The 13,267-nt window shown below is 35.5% G+C and overlaps 1 protein-coding gene and 1 pseudogene across 1 annotated transcript; both read left to right on the forward strand.

The window, feature by feature from the left end:
• The first annotated feature begins 778 nt into the window (after window positions 1-778).
• Window positions 779-2,085, forward strand: LOC131935293 (uncharacterized). The gene is made up of 2 exons (XM_059291675.1): window positions 779-828; window positions 1,424-2,085. The coding sequence occupies exon 2, from the start codon at window positions 1,437-1,439 to the stop codon at window positions 2,010-2,012; it is 576 nt and encodes a 191-aa protein (XP_059147658.1). The 5' UTR covers window positions 779-828; window positions 1,424-1,436; the 3' UTR covers window positions 2,013-2,085.
• A 9,253-nt stretch (window positions 2,086-11,338) lies between these two features.
• LOC131935359 (uncharacterized) lies at window positions 11,339-11,465 on the forward strand (annotated as a pseudogene).
• Window positions 11,466-13,267: the final 1,802 nt, after the last annotated feature.

Consider the following 13,267-nt stretch of genomic DNA (forward strand, 5'->3'; position numbering starts at 1 on the left):
CAGACAGACAGACAGACAGACAGACAGACAGACAGACAGACAGACAGACAGACAGACAGACAGACAGACAGACAGACAGACAGACAGACAGACAGACAGACAGACAGACAGACAGACAGACAGACAGACAGACAGACAGACAGACAGACAGACAGACAGACAGACAGACAGACAGACAGACAGACAGACAGACAGACAGGCAGGCAGGCAGGCAGGCAGGCAGGCAGGCAGGCAGGCAGGCAGGCAGGCAGAACAGACAGAACAGAACAGAACAGAACAGAACAGACAGAACAGAATGGACAGACAGAAAGATAGACAGAACAGGCAGAACAGACAGAACAGAAAGGACAGATATGGGACTTACTAAAGGGTGGATGTATGGACAGGAGGACACGGAAGAACGGACTGACAGACAGACATATAGTCCAGACATTCAGATAAAACATGCAGACAGAATGTTAGACAGACTAACATGAACAGAATACAGACTGACAGTCGTATTAACGAACACAAGACAGATATACAGTAAGGTAGACGGGCATACGGACAGAGATACGGTTAAAATAACTGGCAGTTGGACAGACTAAAAGACCGATAGACGGACAGACACACATATATTGAGCATTACATAATAGCTTATTACATAAGCCCTATTTTTCTATTTACTTACTTGTTCGATTATCATTTCCATAAACTCCTCCCAAGCTGTCACGTCAAAAAACTGGTATAAACAGCAGTCCAATCAGGAAAGCTTATTGATTGTATATTTTCCTATATTAACTTATGTTTTATTTATTTCTGCATTCTAGATCTGCAAAAAGTGTTGAGGTATGTTAATGTTAGTCAACTTAGGTAATGGCAATTTGTTTATAAAACGTAAACTACTGCTTTATGTTGTTTATTTTATTAAGACTACTTATCTTGTTGTATAACTGAAATAAGAAAAGTAGAAATTTAAATTACAAGCAATTATTTTATTTCTGTATAGGCCTAGATTGTTCGTATTACTAGAATTAGGATAAGCTAAATAATCAATTAATTGTTTTATTAGGGTAAAAATTGAGTAAGACTAAAAGCGTTAAAGTTTTAGCCCCAGCTTAAATAATGATTGTAGTATAATTTTAAAACATCTTATTGGACACGGTCTTCAAGACATTACACGATACAAAGCATATAAAGGCCAAACTGGGTGTTATAGAAAAGCAATATCGATTCAAAATCTATTTTCATGTCAGTTTTCTTAGAAGTAAAGTCATGCTAAAGATATTCCAGCCCAACCGTAATCTGCACTATAAACAAACTTCAATTTATTTTTGAAAATATGTTTTACTTATATATGTAATATTCCTCATTTCAAATATGGCAATATTATGTATAATAAAGTCATTATTTTTTCCGTTTTTTTTTTTAAATTCATGAACAGCGTTCTTTCAGGAATGGGCATCTGTATTGCATTCAAAGTACTCGCTGCGCTAGTTTTTGTTGCTGGTGTGGAACCATATTGTCGAGATGTAGACTGGAGCGTTTCCTTTAAGAGGGCTGGACTGTCAGAGTGTGATCGATTAGGAGACATGATTGCCAGTTTATGTAGAAGTCCAGTAGACCGATCCGCTGATCATATTGACCGACTGGATCGTGTTAGATGCTGCAGTATACCATTTCCATGGCAAGAGGGCTATGACTATGTTCAGGAAAATTGGAGGGAATCTATGAACACAGATTCTACCTGGTCATTGTGTAAACCTGGGTATTTCCTCACTGGTCTGTATAGGTCAGTATATAAGTTATACCTCAGCGACATCGAGGAAGGACGCTGCACCAGACCACGTAACCATCCGGCTAAGTATGGACACTGCAACGATGTTGACATCTCGGATTGTTTTGAGAAGTTTAATTGTTGCTCTTGCACAGAGGGAAGATTCATTGTTGGTCTGTATCGTGGTAATTGTAAAGACCTGCGATGCTTGGACAAGCTACGCTGCTGCACGCTGGCGGCTGAGTCACCGCATTAAACAAAAAGATCAATGATCGAAAGCAGAGGCACTATGTTTTTGGATTCAATAAATGCAAATATATACATACATACATGATATTGGTCTGACCATTAATAAATTGTTAAAACTTCATTGCTTTAAAAGTTGTCTTTATCTATATACTAAGCGCCCCGGCCAGGCCCGGCACTGGCCTCTATGAAAAACCTATCTGTAAAGGACCACGACATGTGTGTTAAGTAAGCATATCCACGGCATTACCCAACCTAACCACAACCAACTAAAACCAAAACACACAAAAAACCCGCAAACAAACACAAACACAAAACCAACGCAAACACAAGCACAATGAAAACACAAACACACAAAACAAACCCCCAAAAAAACCCATTTCCAAGCATAAACTCAACGACAAACGCAAACTCAACCCAAACACAAATAAAACAAAAACTCAAACCTAAAAGCAAAGTGCTCACAGTCTAGCCCGGGGCGCCAAATCGCCCCATGCTGGGGCGCAGGCGGAATCACCTGTTTCAGCTTAGTAAACGACTGTTGTACCCAAACGCATTCATAGCCTTTTGCACTCACTTAAACGAACTTAGGCACCATAGCGAACACGGGAAGGCCCGGGAGCGCCAAATAGCGCCCTGTCGGGGTGCCGGGGGACGCCCGGATGTGATTCACTTAAAAACTATAATAGCTTTTTTTATCCATACTTTATCCACTGTTTAAAGCGAAATTATGCACCTTAGCATAGCCAAGGGCGCCAAATCGAACCGTGCAGAGGCGCTTGCGAGCGAGCTGTTTCAATTTAGTGAACAATTAAAATACCACATGTTTATCCGCAAACGAAAGAAGTAAAGATATAACAGCTGGCTTCTTAACTGTTATTGATTTTTTTTTTTAAAATAATTAGTAAACAGTACATTCAGTGCATAAACAGTGCATAAACAAAAATAAAAAGACAGTAACTAAATCACCTACCACATTGTACTTGATCAATCCGTGCTAGTTATGTAAGTATTTTTTTCCCAACATCAAAACAAAATAATAACAAGTATTTTTTTCCTCCGATATATGTTTTTTATAAAGGGAAATAATTGTGTTTTCCTAATTTATCCATGAGTGTTAAAGAACTAAATGTAAATAATTTTCAGACATAATTTAAATATGTGGAAAAGTTGATATATTTTAAAAAAATATGTTTTTTGAACATGCCAGCAATTACGATAATAAGTTTGAAAAATGAAAATTGTTTTACTGAACCTTCAATATGAATTTTTAAAATCACGAATTTAAACGGTCATCATTTTAGCCGTAGCGCCGGCTGAATTGCAAGCTTCATTGTAGTGAACGACTGTAATACCCTCGCAAAATCGCACACGGAAAGATAGAAGTAAATATAGAGGGCATTTAGGAGCTACTTTTAACTGGTATTGATTAATAATTATAGTCAGTAAACAAAAACATACCTCCTCACCTTACGGCAGAAAATGTTTGTGTGTCCTAAATTATCAAAAAAAAAAGAAAATTGAGTTGATATTGGTGTTACAAAATGAAACAACCCATTAATATCGTAAACTTTATTGCAAGGTACCGTGTCAGACAGGAGAAAAACGGAAAGGAAAAAACGACAATAGATAGATAGATTGAATGACAAATATTCTCTGGACAAATCATCCAGATGATATATATATATATATATATATATATATATATATATATATATATATATATATATATATATATATATATATATATATATATATATATATATATATATATATATATATATATATATATATATATATATATATATATATATCAAGACACATAATCTCAAGGACAAATGATCCACAGACAAAAGATTTCATGATAAAATATATCAGACAATATCTCACAGCAAAATTTGTATATTATTTGATATCATTTTGGTTTTATTTTAAAAGTTTGCAAAAAATTGATTGTCTAAATGGTTTAGTGAGAAAAGATTTGTGGCATAGTTTCGTCACATTGCCTTTAACATATTAACAGTGGCCGCAACAAAATAAATTGTTAAATTGTTTAATTATCCCACTGACTGGTAAACCATGGTATGTCTTAAATTTAAATCATCGCAGATGGGTATCTGCTCTTTTAAAAAGTCAGATTTTTGCTGGACAACAGCAGGCTGGCATTGATTATGCAATTAAAACACCAATGTCACATTACGAACCTTTAAAACAAAATCTTTCTTTTTGGAAAAGTTTTGACCATAATTCGGTTAACGTATCATCATTTTATTTGTTTTATGCATTTTTATATCTAAAACTTTTAAACAAAGTGCTATTAACAATAAAAGTTAACATAGTCTTCTGGTCGTAAATTAAGTGGGCCAACATAAAATCAATTTGACAACAAATACAAAAATGTTAATATGAACTAAAAGAATCATAGTTACTAAAAATTTTACTTTAAGATAATTTGTCTGAGACATTTTGTCTGAGATCATTTGTCATGAAATCATTTGTCTTGTCAACCATTGGTGACATCAAGGATTTGTCTCAGAACTTATCAACGTGGACGAAGAAATATAAAGTCAACAGTAAGACACCAATAAGGGTTAAAAAACAAATTTCACTTTCGTGGTCGAGTTCCATATTAATTCTATACAGACGGTATTAGTCATATGATCTGGTTCAGTGAATAGGAAAAATACGTCATTTAAAGTCATTAACGTGTGACACGGCGTCAGCCTCGCTAAACATAGCACAATGTGTGAGGGTCGCGGTTGTTTCAATAGACAGGTTGTTGTAGCGGTTGGTTAACACTTACTAGGATATTCCTTGTTACAGAGTAATTTGAAAGTAAGCTACACACTTTATAATGTATTATCTTACTTTCCTCTTGAGAAGTTTGATGTCAGTGACGAAATGTTCTTAAAATAGTATTTTTTTATGTTGTCCTATATTGTATAATCCTGCTTTGGTCAATTTAATCACATATTACAATTAAATAAAACTGTATGCATTTTTTTTTAAAGTAAGATAAAATATACACGACAAACCAATGTAAAACACATATTAGGATGTGCTTTTTTATTCTGTCAGTAAATTAAAAAAAGTTGAAATTTACATTTAGAAGGGTGAGCGGACCTTGGATTACAGGTGCTTTGACCATAGGGGCTTTGACCATAGGTGCTTTGACCATAGGGGCTTTGACCATAGGGTGTTTGACCACAGCGGGGCTATGACCATAGGGTCTTTGACCATAGGGGGTTTGATCATAGCGGTGGTTTGACCATAGGGGGTTTGATCATAGCGGTGGTTTGACCATAGGGGGTTTGACCACAGCGGGGCTTTGACCATAGCGGTGGTTTGACCATAGGGGGTTTGACCACAGCGGTGCTTTGACCATAGCTGGGTTTTGACCATAGGGGGTTTGACCACAGGTGTTTTCTCGGCAGAGGGTCTTTGATCACAGGTGGTTTGTCCAATGCTGTCCATATTGTAAGGGTTTGTTTTAAAAGTTGCTAAATTATATTTTAAATTGGGACATGATGTAATAACATGTTAAATTATCATGTATAAATACAAGTTTTGTATCATTCATTTTGTATCCTTTATATATGCTATGTATTTTCAAGTGCATCTACATTATGTATTTGTGAAACTTGTTATATGTCTAATTTTTTGTGTTCCATTTATATTTAAAATAAATCTATGAGGCCTAGCTAGCACCAGCCTTTATGTGGAGACTAGTTATTGACTTTTTTAAATACATGTTAATTTCTATTAACGTACTCTCAGGAATAATGTATCTTCTTCTTCGTTCTTAATTGTTTAGTGTTGGGAGGGATCGAGCCTTATCTGTTGAACTCGAGCTTTTTTTCGAATTTATCAACCATGAGCTTTTGCCGACTCGACCATGCTTCCATCCCAATTAAGGATTACGTGTTAACTGGTTATGCGCCATTGAGGCAATTGACTCCGATTTCAGCCTGCTTTGTCCAACCAAGAACAAACTACAAGGCAGCAGTTGTTTGATTTTGGAATTGTCTCTCCTAGAAGAGTGGCTGTCCCCAGCTATCGAGCCTCATCTGCCCGAGGGTTCGAACTTGAGACTTTTCGGTTTAGCAACCATGAGCTTTACCGACTCGACCACGCCGACCGCGAAACATGTATAAAATCGTATTAATTGTGTCATACATTTAAATCAAACAACAATTAATAATTTTTATTTATACCTTTTACCATTTTTGTTTTTTTCTCCCTGTTGGCAATCACAAATGGCAGATGTGTTATAGAGGAAAAGCTGCTAGACAACAAACTATTAATGGATTTACTAAGAATTCAGGTCACAAGGATTTTATACATCTAAAGGATTATAATATCGATTGTCTTCCCTCACGTTAACATGACAATGACCTCATGTTTGAGGCAATCAAAACATTGCAGCCCTTAATGTCCAGGTAAAGACTAAATTCACCAGTCTAGAGAGACCAGAGTTTTACCCAGGCACTTAAGTTCCATATCCATTTTATAATGACAGAGGACGTCACGTGATGAGGTTAAGGACCGGAAGAGTCTGCCAGATTTTCAAGTCCACAGAAGGAGATGGAACTTGTCACTGTGCCAAGTGTCAATGCAAGATGTGTTTAAGTTTTTCATGATAGTAAAAGTCCATTGTTCATTCTAGATAGATGGGAGTTGGTTAATGCATTCATTGAGGGCGACTGGTGTTGGTTGCTATACATCGCATGTGACTCGATGAACTGGACAAAATGTGTCTGTGCTTTAATGATCAATGCAGAGAAGTATATAAACAAATACAGGAGATTTGATGATGTGGACAAGTTGCCCGTTATAGTGTCACATCCTCATGACTGTCCTAAAGCGAAGCTTCCATTCGATTGCAACAAGTTTCCTTTACACTTGTTCTCTCCTACAACAAAATATATAAATAGCTACAAGCGTTGGGGGTGAGAAGTTGACCGAATTAAAGTAGACATGTGATGGAATGTTTTGATTTGCAATGCACTGTGCCTTGGAATATGAATTGACTTTGGTTTGTAATGGGAAATAACTTTTGATGACATTTTTTTAATGGAACAATATATTACAAAAAGTAATAAAACATATTTATACTGCATTTTAATTTTATAATATCAATTAGTTAAAATGTTTTTCTAGCAACAATATGTTTTGGTTTGTCTAAAGATTTTTACAATTTTACGATGTTAATTTAATTAACCTAAATGACTTTTAATGTAGGCATTTTTCATTTTTATTAATGAATATATTTATTTTAAACTTTAATACATTGGTAGTCTGCAATCGCAACGTCAACGCTAATGACTATTTTTTTTTTCACTACTTATCCAGCGTCTAATTTCTTTAACTGCATGTGCGTCAACGTCTTTATCATTTTCCCATGTTATCTACTTAGATTTAGTTTTCATTAGTTCAGTCAAGTAGATAGCCAGTCGGCACAAAATTCTACAACCCAACTACGACAAAACAGATACTTGATATTTCTCGGCTGTTGTTCACGTAAAAGAACTAAACAACACCACCAAACATCACGGATTTATACATTAGAATTCACCATCTACAGGGAAGACAATGTCAGCGTCACCCTCAGATGTCCTACCCCCACCCCACCCACTCAACAGCGACACAATCATAAAGGCCCTGAGAAATCTTAACAAACGAGAACCCACTGTCAACTCAATGGCCTACACCAACAACCGCAGCTTCACAATTTTTCGGACAATTCATCAACCTTTACACACTACATACAAATCAGTTATAAAGAACACCAATAAACATTTTATTTGCTACGAGCCGACCCGCAGCGTATCATACGCCGCTATTTATTTGTTTTATTTTCTACTTTTCAGTAATTCATAATTTGTGAATTCGACAGTACCAATGCTGCCACTGGAAATATTTGCTTTAAAACACTACCCCCCCCCCCTTTCCCCTAACCCCGACCCTACCCCCCCCCCCCGTGAAAGTAGCCTCCTCTTAGTTATTTCTTAGTTACCTCCTCTAAGTTTAAAATCGAACTAAATTATCTGCCCCTAATAGAAACCCGGCTCTACGGTTCTACGATTTGTAAACATTTAGCTTTGTAAACATTTAGCGTGACCACAGCTCACCAGACAATGTGGGGGTGGGGTGGGGGTGGTAGTGATAGAGAGAAAGAGAAAGAGATGGAACTGCACGGAGGCGCTTGCAGCTAGTTTTCTAACGGCTCCCAGAAGAGAATTATATATATAGATTCCTGTAAGACGACACATATGAGAAGTTGTGGGTCAAACAAACATTAGACTACCCACTGTCACTTAACTAATCAAGACAGACTACAACAAGATACAGCTGCAACAACTAGTACGAGCATTCTAAAATTAAAGTAGCCCATTAATATAATAGTTTTAAAGAAAAACAAAGTGTGCGTGTATTAATTTATTCCATAATTTTTACAACGTCAGTTGCGATTTATTTATATGAAGTATTTTGCTGAGTTTTTCAGAGTTATCATTTTTGCTATCCAACGTAATGAATGTTTGACTTAACAACCACTTTCATCCACCAAATGGATGTTTTTTTTTCGCATTTAACTTTTTTTCCATGCAACATAAGCTCTTCCACTATATATTAGTTCACTTTATAAAATGGTTGCTCTTTTGATAAACATTAAGGTTAATGTTAGGTTTTTGGTATATATTACAGTTAATGTTATCATTAGTTTCATCATAAAATAGTACATGCTTGTCTGATGATAACATTGTGTTCTCATATTTTTTCTATTCGAATGCCGTAAAATAGTAATCATTAAAATGTGGCACATTCAGAGTTAAACGTGATTATTTTAATGTATTGTATTGTACAATTGAACATTTAAAAAAACCAATGTGTTTATTTGTTTGTTTGTCTTTTATTTTATAAAGATGTATAATAATTAAGAGAAGATATTTCTTTTTAATTTGCTTTTAACAAAATTATTAACATGAACTATTTGGGCACCTCTATTAGACTTTTAAAAGAGGGGCGATAAGTCATTGCCTGCTATTTGATATTACAGACTTAATTAATTATTTTCTACATTAAAATATCTGACACAAAAATAAAAATAGAAAGTGACTGTTAAAAAGCGCCCCTACCTTTTTAAATGAGGAAGGTGGGGGGGGGGGGCGCGTTTTCTGAATTTTTAAATACACGAATAACTATATATATAGGCCTAATTTGGGAAGGGGCACAAAGTCGATAGTTCACCCTTGACACCAAATAGATCGCTACACCTTTTTGTTGACTTCCTATAGTTTATTTAATATAATCAAAGTTATTAATTATTAGGTACTTATTAATAAATAAAATTATACATTTTTGTGACCCCCCCTTGTGGATAGCGCCCTAGGCGACCGCCTAGTTCGCCTTATAGGTCCCCATCCCAAAACGTTATTAGAACTGTTTGGAAAAGGCATACATAGATCATTGCAAAGAAAATAAAATATAGTAAACGAAGTCTATCTAGATAAAGTTACCTCCCATTATATATTCTTTGAGACATAAGGGGAAATTTTTAAACGATAGTTAATTGATTGAAAAAACAAATATATAATAAAAAAACAAAACACTAATTGTATGACTAGTAATAAAATGTTAAATACTATTTAAAATATTATTATTTATTGATGACATAATCGTATAAGATTATTCACCTTTATAAATATTTGTTTAAAACAAAAAAAAAATAATAAACAATAGTCAAATTACAAAGAATCAGTTTTCATATGGTGAGATTATTAATTTTATAAATGTTTTGACAATCAAGCAAATGTCAATCACTGTTCTTTTTTTGTAAATAATACTAAAAGTAATGGTATTTAATTTACTTTTAAAGATAGTTTTATCTTGACGCAGTTTATGTACGCTCAGTTCTTAAAAGTTATTAAATGCACAAACATGTGGCAATAACAATAGTTTTAATATAGCGACTCAAGTGTTTACATTAAATATATAGCTGTTTTTTTTTTTTTTTTTTTTTTTTAAATATCGTGTGTGCACATAGAGTTCACATACATTGATAGTGATTGAACCGTTTTGACTTATTGTTACGTAGATCTCACACACGCTAGGTAGCGTCAATATCTGGTCCAAAGGTTCACTGGCTTTCACTGTCAATCGTAAACTTGACCGGCTCTTTAACGTGGCCATGTCATTCGTGAACAGCGAGTACACGGTCTTCTCCAGGTTGATCTCTAACAGCCAGTTACGTCAGTACTCGGCAATACAGGCCATGTTAGATTGTAACTTCACTCTCTGCTGAGCGATAGTGACACGAGTCTATCAGTCTGTTATTTGACAAAAACCAAAACAAGCGGGCATTGACCAGCCTTTCCAAGAGCTTGCTGATGTTAGAGCAGAGGGAGAACGGTATGTAGCTCTCAGGTGAGTCCAGATCAAGATCCGTGGCAATTTTCTAAAACAATTCATGGCATTTCAAGTTTATTTTTAAACATTTCAAAGAATTGTAACTAAAATAAGGTAGATCTAGTCATTTTTTTCTAAGTAAAAAAACTCAAAATAACCACGTTACATTTAGATATTTAAATAACAGAGTGTGCATCATTATAATGTGCTCACTTGGTCAGGTGTGTAGGGCTAACGGTCAGCCCGAGCACAAAAAGAGAGAGAGGTGGTTTGTTATAGAAACACATGCAGCGAAAATTTGAGTAAATGTAATATAATGATGTCACGTTGATAAACCAAATTTATAATCGTTGATCGCTAGACAGCTACATATGACAGTAAAAAGTTCGGTCTAGAGCATCTTCAATTAAAAAAAAAAATACTGCCCGCAATCTCTGATATTTTTGAAAAATGGCGGGTCAAAAAAGCCTTTAAAATTGAGGGGCAAGGTACACAGCGTCACGGCGCGATCACTCTTTCAATGAAGAACCATTTTAGATAGTCTTAGCTAACCGATTTAAGAGAATGATATGTTACAATTCTATTGTTTCGATGTGATAAATGAATGGGACTTAACTTGATTTACATTTTGTAAGGGAAACAACTACACATTCTTTTGTTGATTAATGTGTACTTAAACAGTACAAAAAATGGTAAACAGCTATTACATTATTATAATAATTCTCTAATAACAACTTATGTGTTCGTATGTATCGTTTAAAAGACTAGTTTTAATATAAAAATGTAACTAAATTGCTTGTGCATTCAAAATCGTAAGCACCATTCAAAGATGTGACATAATTTCTTTCATACCTTGAGCTTGATTTTCTATAAGAGATGTGCAGCTACATTGTCTCTTGCTCTATAATTATTTTATAAGACATATTATTTATTTCTTCTCGGCCTTTTGGCTAAGATCAAAGTGTAGTATCTGTTATGGATTTACCTAAATCTTAGTCATTTGGTTGGTCAGCCCTATTTAGGGTTGGCTGCCGGGGTCGAGATGCGGTCAATCTACTACTCAACTCCTCAAGCAATCAATTGCTAATCCCGCCAACGATCGCTGTGGGGTTGCGCCCACACATCCCTCGAAGTGCACATGCCCTCGAGAAGAGTCACCCAGTACTTGTATTGGGTGGCTTCAGATGTACGAGTGGCTAATTTTTCAATCTCTATTTTTAAGCTTGACAACACCCACCTAGGACAGGGGTCGGCAACATGCGGCTCGAGAGCCGCATGCGGCTCTTTTGATATCAAGATGCGGCTCTCAAGCTCCTTGAACAAATACTAATACTCTTAATAAAAAATAAAATATTTGAAATATAAAGATGTTAGTGAATCTTTAAAACCAGGGACATTTTGAAAATTGTAACTTTTGGCTCTTCCGCTTCAAAAGGTTGCCGACCCCTGAGCTAGGGGTTAGAACAGGGGTATAAATACAGGCAGGTTAGTTAGTCTCTCTCTCTCTCTCTCTCGCACAAGCGCTCCCGACGTTAGCGGTTCGGGGAAGCCACGCTCAGCAGAACATGCATTCAGCGAATTAATAAACAGCACAAACTAAGAAGGTCTCCTGTTCCGTTGATTACTTCACTGTAGCTGACTCGGGTAGAATAATTAAATACCCCTAGACAACGACGGCCTTATTGGCTAGTGCCCGAGCCAGTGTCAGCAACGTATTCGGCCGGCGACTCAGCAACCGGACGGCAACATCGTAGTCCGGTCTGCAACAGTGGTGATATGATTGCGTAGTTGAACGTTGAGAGATAGTTGGTTGATTTGTTTACAAAACTTTGCAGATCAAGTTTTTAAATAACAATGCAAATTTAAACACCATGACCTAGTTTTTCTATTTTTAGCTTACAATGTGTACAATAAAATTTATGGCGGCCTATCGAATAGCAGGATGCCATTGTTCATATCGCCATTACACGTGAAAACCAAATTGTTTTTGCTTTTTTTTATTTTTATTTAGTTACCGAAAATATTAAAAGCATCAAATACATCCAATCTTTAGTAAAGTCCGAAAAAAAACAGACAGACAGAAGTTTATAACCATATTAATTGTAACTACGCCGTGCGAGATTTTTAAATTAATTTATGGACCTCTCAAATACCTTTGAGACTTTTCTCGCTGGTGTCCATTGAACGCTTGCACAAATCCAAAGAGGAAAAAGGAGGGCAGTCCTACAGATACCAAGCAAACAACAAAAAGTCTAAAAACTACAAAATTGATACATGATAACACAAAATGCAGATTTTGCAACCAGCAACACAAAACATCCACGGAAGCGGAAACGCACGAACATAAAGTACACACGAAGTTCTTACAGTGCCATGTTTGTGACGACAAAAACATCTACACAAACATAATCACGCATTATAATGAAAACCATCGCAACGAAACAACGCATAGCTGTCGAAAATGCACCGTATGCCTTCCATTAGAGGGTATAAAGGTCCATGCAGCAATCCACCACTAGATCGCTCATCCTACAGCTTCGAAGGAGCATTAGTTACTTGTTTAACCCAGTACAATCTTAGACGTATTGTATAAGGAATACTTAAAGATTACATGTTAAATTAGAATATAGTGAAAATCGTATGCAATAGTATGTATTACATGTATATTTTAACATGCAACCTATAAAAAAAAATTGGAGATATAGATCTGGATCTAATATTATTTGTACAATTGATGTTAACGTCTTTAAAACTGTGTAAAACTATCAAATTAAATACTATTACTATTTTAAATGTTCAATATAAATTGCAAAAAAATGAGGGAGGATTACTATAGACCAGGGGTCTCCAAACTATTCA

This window comes from Physella acuta, unplaced genomic scaffold, assembly GCF_028476545.2.
Source record: "Physella acuta isolate Inbredline_101_S28 unplaced genomic scaffold, ASM2847654v3 ptg000142l, whole genome shotgun sequence".
Taxonomy (NCBI): Eukaryota; Metazoa; Mollusca; class Gastropoda; family Physidae; genus Physella; species Physella acuta.